Genomic DNA, 6,596 nt, shown 5'->3' with positions numbered 1-6,596 from the left:
AGACAACTAATCACCTCCCTGCCAAATGTTTTTTCGAGCTGCTCTCCAGCCCTCATCTATATGGCCTTCATCCTCCTTGCTATTCCAGACCCAGTGTCTGTGAAAGTGCTTGGAACCCCTTGTTTTCTAACACTCTCTACCTAAACTATCTCTATTTGCCCCTTGTTTCTACTTTGTGAAGCTGCTTTCCCCTTTCTTGCTGTGAGGCCCTTCTCTCTCAAACTGCAGGGTCCTGCTCTCTCTCTTCAAGAGCAGTCAGAAGAAAGACAAGTGAGAATACAGGGAACAAAGAAAAGCAGAGAGGAGAGCAGAGGCAGCAGAAAGAGGAGTGAGGATACAGAGAAGAAAGAACAGGGGAAGAGGAGTGCAGATGCAGAATAAAGACAAGTCTGGCAACAGGAAACAAAATCCAACAGAAGAGCAGTGCTGATGCAGAGGGAAAAGGAGTGAGGATGATGCAGGGGAATAAGAACAGGAGAAGAGTGAGAATGCAGAGGAAAGAGCAGGGAGGATAGAAAAGAAGGGAGAGCCTAAGAGGTGGGCAGATGGAAAAAGAGTGAGGGAAGAAAGAAGAGCAGAAGAGTAGAGCCAATGCAGAAGAAAGAGGAGTGAGGAAGCAGGGAAACATACAGCAGAAGAGAAAAGCAGATGCAGGTGAAAGAGCAGTGGTGAGATGCAATGGAAACCATCAGAAGAGTGAGGATACAAGGAGGAAAGAACAGCAGAAGAGGAGCACAGCTGCCCGAGAATGAGCAGTGAGAATACAGGGAAGAAAGAGGAGGAGGAGAGCAGATGCAGAAGAAAAGAGACGTCACGTTACAGGGAAGAAAAGCAGGGCAGACGAAGTACGGAGAGGAAGCAGGGGAAAAAAACACTGAAGAGCACGGATAGAGATGAAAGAGCAGTGAGGATACACAGAGGATAGAACAGCAGAAGAGAAGAGAAAAAACAGGAAAAGAGTGAGAATGCAGACGGAAAAGCAGGGAGAATACAGGGAAGAACCAAGAGCCTAAGAGAAGTGCAAATGCAAAAGCAAGCGAGGCTACAGGGAAGAAAGGACAGCAGAAGGGGAGTGCAGGTGCAGATCCCCCAAACACAGCACTCCCTGCCCGCTAGGGTTGCGGGTGCGACGCAGTCACCACAATGACGTCGAGGATCAATGCCGGGTAATTCAGTGAGCGTTCCAACAAAGAATCAAGGAAAAAACTGCCAGGCAAAACTAAGAAACCTTCTGGCAACAGGTCTTTAACGTTACGCGTAGAGTCCTTTGGAACAGGAGTTGTTTCTGTGTCAAGAACTTGAAGATCAATTCAGGCAACGGCTACTAAAGAAAAACGAGTCACATAACATGGAGAGCAAAGAAGAGAAGAGAGAGGAAACAGAGAGGTGCCAACACTGCCACCCGGGGTGGGCAGCAGGCTGCTGGTGCCAGCGTCATCATGGGCGGCGGCCAGCACTGGCCACGCTGTCACCGCGTCGCCGTGGCGACGTTTGTGACACGGCCACCCGGGAGGGGTATGAAGGCGGTGCACGCTGGTGGGTCCTGCATCCTGAAGGAGCATCTGGTAGAGAGCAGACGCACCTGAAGGGATGAGCTCCGGCATGGCTGGCGCCAACAAGGAGCAACCCGCTGGCACGAGGCGGAACAGGATGAGCTTCTGCGAGGATGGCCCCGCAGCGAGGCGTGCCTCCATACCCACCTGCACCGACACCGAAGGTACACGGCTCCACAGCCACCACAGGAGCGCTGCTGCAGCCAATCCTGGCACGCAGACGACACTTTCCATCTGCCACCTCACTCCCGCCTGGCAGCGGGAGGGCTGCCGGGAAGCGGCAGGTGCAGAGTGTGACCCGCTTTTCCTTTGCCCTCCAGAGCGAGTTGCCGTCTGGGATGCGGTGGCCGCCTACGTACAAGAGCACCTCCTGGTGCAGAAGGTGGGTTGGCTGCTGGGTTCCTCCTCTCCCTGTCCTCCTCAGCCAAGACTTCCTCCCACTCTTCCCCTCCACAGAAAGCAGGAAATCACCCCACGTGTCTCTACTGGGCATGCCATGGGCTTCCTGCAAATCCCGCAGGATCACTTGTGCTGGGCGCTGTCCTGTCTCAGGGCTGATCCCGCTCGCGGGAAGCCTCTGGATCCCATCAGGCTGCTTCTGCCCTGACTGCTGTGCTGCATTTGGGAGGGCGAGGGGAAGGAGAGGACTGTGCAGCCCCTTCCCAAAGCCATTCCTGATGCCCTGGCTCATGCCTCTGAACAGCGGGAGAGGGCTCCTGAGCTCCGTCCCTGCCTTGGACCGCTACATGGGCTCTTCCTCCAGCCAGCTGGCCCATAACCCTGCCGCCCTTCCTTTCTCTACCACTTGTAGGGGGTCTGGATTCCCACCTTCGGATCCTTTGACACCATCTCCAGAGACATCAGGACTGAGGACGGGACCGTGACTCTGTGGTGGCCCGTCTTTCACTTGTCTGGAAACCTCATAGCCGTGCACCACCTCAAGCCCCGCAGGGAGTCCCTGCCAGGTAGGAGGGAGGATTAAAGCTTTGCTGGCTTCACGCACAGGGCCAACAGGGCCACCGCCTCCATTCTCCAAAGCAAACCTCCCCCTCGGAGGAGCCCAGCCAAACATGGGGCCGTTCTGGCTGATGGCCACAAGAAGCAGTTCCAGGGAAGCACTGCGGAAAACCAACCGTATCATCAACTCTGTCCCTCCCATTTTTCAGCCCATAGGAAGCTGGAGCCGCTCAAGAGCAGCGAGGTGGCCGCAGCTGCCTCTGTGACCTGGCAGACAGCGCAGGCTTGCATCCAAAGCACCGTGTCCCTGCTCTCTGGCTGCCTGAAGAATGGGGAGAACGTTGCCGTTGTCTTCAAGGACATTGGAGTGCTCCACATCGATGGACTGACCTTCCACATGAAATTCTATTACGACTTCCTTGAGAAGCTGTCAGGGAAAGAGAAGTTCAGGAAAGCTCTTCTCAAGGTGAGCTGTAGCTTTCTACCACCAGCACCTGGCCAGCTGCTCGCGCCGTGCAAGTGCTGTGGTGCCGTCAGCCCTCCCTGCCTTGGGCTACTTGTGCGCCCAGTGCCTCAGCCGTCACAAGGACGTCCCACATCCTCCCTGTTCCTCCCCTGCAGGCCCCCTGGCTGCTGGACATGGTGGTGTCCCGAGCGGCACCGGTGGCCTCCCTGGCACTCTCTGGCTGCCTCGTCGTCTTTCCCAAGTGAGTATGTTGGGGGCTGTAGCTGCTGCTTGCTGCAGCTGCTCAGCTCTCATGCCGTAGCATTTGTTCCTGGTGACCATGGGTGTCCCTGCCCTGCCCACGAGGATATGGCATAGAATCATCGCATCATTTGAGCTGGAAGGAACCCGGAAAGGGCACCTAGTCCCACTCCCCTGCAGGGAACAGGGACACCTACCGCCACATCAGGTTGCTCTCAGCCTGGCCCTGCTGAAGCCTTTAGAAAGCAGTGGCCATCATGCAGCATGAAAATGGGCCTGTCAGCAGGCAATCAGAGAGAGCAACAAGGATTGGTGGAGCGCTGCGTCCCACCGCTCACTGTCGTCTCCTCGCGTACAGGTTTCAAATGGAGTTTGTACCCAAACCACCACCTGGGATATCCCGCAGGTCCTCAGGAGGCATCCCTGCGGAGGGGAAACCAAAGGAAGAGGAGGCTTTGCCACCTCTCGCACAGGGCAAGAAAGGTAAAGCAGCATCCAGCGCCTTTCCAAGCACAAGCCACCAACTTGAGATGGGAAATCCCTTGCTGACCATCAGCCAAGGGCTCTGACTTACGTCAAAGCTTCACGCCAGCTCAGCACGGCCTCTTCCCACGAGGAATTGTTGGCCTCTCCAAAACCAAGGCGCTGGCTGTGACGTGCCCCCATCCCTGGCTATGGCAGGAGCACCTCGGCACCTTAGGCCCCGCCCTCCCCCAACAAAAGGATATGGTCCCCAAAAGTCACCCTGTCAGCTCATCGTCACCACCCAGCTCCGCTTTCCCAAAGCCACCGTCACTAATGCACTCCCAAAAGAGAGTCCCAAGATGGCAGAGAGGAGAAGTGGGGCCAGAGATGGTTTCAGGGAGGGTCCGCGGGCGGCACAGATGTCAGCAGTGGGGGGAGCAGAGCGGCCCTCTCGCATGTTCTGGGAACAGGCCTGAGCGCCCCTGGTGAGTGAGCCAAAGGGTTGACGGTGAGTCTCCTCTGCCTTCCCAATCCCAGTGAGATTTGCTGGCAAGCCAACCTACATCAAACGCTTGAGCTCGGACAGTCTAGATGGAGGAAAACTCCGAAGGATAAGGAGCTTACTGCGCAAGGAGAGCTCTACGTCCAGGTGAGGCTGGAGGCTCTGGCTTGGCATGTGCATGGGGGTGATTGACTGAGCCAACGAGAGCCCATTCCCTAGCCCCAAAGGGTCCCTGTTTCTGGCTGCCCAATAGTGCTGGGATGGGGACGCCAGAGCCCCCCAGCTCACAGGGCTGGCCCCTCTCTGGATCCCACGGGGGAGAGCCACAAGGCAGCCGGTGAGCTGTCTGTGGGGAAGGCTGCGTTGCAGCCAAGGGTCCTGGCTCCGGCTTGCAGGATGCGGCCCCAAAGCCATCACCCACTCAGGCGGACCCCTCCTGCTCTGTCCTTTCAGTCTGCTGCCAGCCATCCCTGGAGTGCCTGAAGACCAAAAGCAGCCGCTGACCTGCCAGCTGCAGGGCCAGGCAGAAACAGACAGCCAAGAAGACCTGGGCCGAGCCCCAGGAACCAAACACGTGAGCTTCCGTGAGGAAGAACGGGAAGCGGAAAAAGCCCATCGTGTGGCTGCGGTGCTGAAGTTGCCCAAAGCCAACGAATCTTTCAGCAACGATTCCAGACCTTCCTCAAGGGCTCAGTCCAGCCCGTCGCAGGCATCGCAAGGCACTCCATCCCGGCTTCCACTTCTGGCATGCGACTCAGTCAGACTTCTCAGGCGCAGGGCTAAGAAGAGCAGGCAGAAAGAACCTGAGGAGATGGAAGCATCAACATCTCAGGCTGAGGCCAGCCAGCCGCAGGAGTCCTCTGCTGACAGAGCTGGATTTCTGCCACCGATAAACGAAGAAACACAGTCTCCTCAGCGTCAGCCTCCAAACAGCAAAGCCCCACCGCGCAGGAAGGGCACACACTACCCACGCTGATGCGGGCATGGGGCGCCCATGAGCTCCAAGAGCTCCACTCGAGCTGGCTGCAAAACAGATGCTTGAATCCCATTTGCATCATATCTAATCCTAGACTAGGCTGCCGAGTGCCCAATCCAACCTGGCCTTCAACCCTGCCACGGACGCGGCGTCCACAAGCTCTCTGGGCATCCGCTTCCAGCATCTCACCACCGTCTCTGGAAAGACCTTCTCCCTGACATCCAATCTTCATTGTCCCTCCCTCTGTCAATAAAGCCTTACCATGGCCCTATCCCATAGAAATCTCCACAATGCCTGTGGCAGTGTCATTGCGTCTTTGGACGCCAGCTCTGGTGCTGGCGGAGGGAGAAAGAATTGTGAGAGGGCATCAGAACATGTCACGATGCTTTCCTTGATGCCAAAGGAAATCCAGCGTCTCGCTTGGCTCGGCTGTCTGAGCTTTTCTGCTGAAGGGGAAGACCAAAAATGAAGTCAGCTTCAAATTGGTGCGGCAGCTCAGAGTTCTCACGGGATACCAGGGATCCTTGGGAGGCCCTTTCCAAGTGGAAGATTGCGTCCTATAAAGAATCACAGAATCACTGAATCATACAATGGCGTGCGTTGAAAAGGACCACAGTGACCATCAAGTTTCACCTCCCACCCCCCTCCCCGCTATGTGCAGTATTGCCAGCCACTAGACCAAAATGCCCCGTGCCAACTCCAGCCTGGCCTTGAATGCCTCCAGGGATGCGGCATCCACAACCTCCTTGGGCAACCTGTTCCAGTGCCTCACCAGCCTCTCGGGGAAAAACTTCATTCTCAGATCCAACTTAAACCTCCCCTGTCTCCCTTGAAGACCACTCCTGCATCTCCTATTACAACCCACCCTCGGAAACAGCCATTCTCCCTCCTGCTTAGATGCTCCCTTTAAGGAGCCTTCTCTTCTCCAAGCTAAACGATCCCAGTTCCCTCCACCTTTCCTCATCCGAGAGGTGCTCCAGCCCTCTGACCATCTTAGTGGCCCTCCTCTGGACCCACTCCAAGAACTCCCCGTCTTGAGGAGAAGAGAGAATAAAGGTAATGCAGACGCTGAGAAGGACAAGAGCAAAAGCAGAGAAGAACAGGCACAGGTAAGAAAGAAGAGCAGAAGAGGAGGAGAAGAAAAAATGAGGATGAAGGTAAGAAAAACAAGCGGGCAGGGAGAAGAGCTGAAGAAGGGATGAGTGGGTGCAGGTAAGACCGAACAGCAGAAGTGGAGAGGAGCTGAAGAGGAGAAGTATGAAAAGTAGAGCAAAAGTAGAGGAGGTGGAAAGAGAGGAAAGAGGCAAGAGAGAAGAGAGGAAGAGCAGAGAAAGAACAGAGCAGTAGAGAAGAGCGGACAGTGCTGTGAAAAGAAGAACAGTGCCACAGAGCAGGTGAAGAAGAACAAAGAGCAGAAGAGGAGTGTAGATGAAGAAG

General features: G+C 55.8%; 1 protein-coding gene across 2 annotated transcripts; it reads left to right on the top strand.

Annotated features, from left to right (window-relative positions):
* Positions 1–1,547: 1,547 nt before the first annotated feature.
* Positions 1,548–5,450, top strand: LOC107057264 (coiled-coil domain-containing protein 81-like). 2 transcript variants are annotated; one of them, XM_040656858.2, is made up of 8 exons: positions 1,548–1,717; positions 1,874–1,935; positions 2,365–2,518; positions 2,720–2,976; positions 3,132–3,217; positions 3,575–3,699; positions 4,219–4,330; positions 4,637–5,450. In XM_040656858.2, exons 1-8 carry the CDS (start codon positions 1,591–1,593, stop codon positions 5,157–5,159), a joined length of 1,446 nt encoding a protein of 481 aa, XP_040512792.1. In that variant the 5' UTR covers positions 1,548–1,590; the 3' UTR covers positions 5,160–5,450. The 2 variants fall into 2 exon arrangements, with proteins under 2 accessions (XP_040512792.1, XP_040512791.1); XM_040656857.2 differs by having other exon boundaries at positions 1,548–1,935.
* Positions 5,451–6,596: the final 1,146 nt, after the last annotated feature.

The sequence above is a fragment of the Gallus gallus genome (assembly GCF_016699485.2).
Source record: "Gallus gallus isolate bGalGal1 chromosome 37 unlocalized genomic scaffold, bGalGal1.mat.broiler.GRCg7b 37_unloc1, whole genome shotgun sequence".
NCBI lineage: Eukaryota > Metazoa > Chordata > Aves > Galliformes > Phasianidae > Gallus > Gallus gallus.
The sequence above is the reverse complement of the archived record's forward strand: the minus strand, read 5'-3'. Positions and strand labels throughout refer to the sequence as shown.

What these genes read in the sequence shown, in the direction of transcription:
- LOC107057264 (XM_040656857.2), top strand. Translation starts at nt 1,591, where the DNA reads ATGAGCTCCGGCATGGCTGGCGCCAACAAGGAGCAACCCGCTGGCACG. An exon ending in AGCACCTCCTGGTGCAGAAG is followed by an intron (nt 1,936 to 2,364) that starts GTGGGTTGGCTG and finishes TACCACTTGTAG; the next exon opens with GGGGTCTGGATTCCCACCTT. An exon ending in TCAGGAAAGCTCTTCTCAAG is followed by an intron (nt 2,977 to 3,131) that starts GTGAGCTGTAGC and finishes CCTCCCCTGCAG; the next exon opens with GCCCCCTGGCTGCTGGACAT.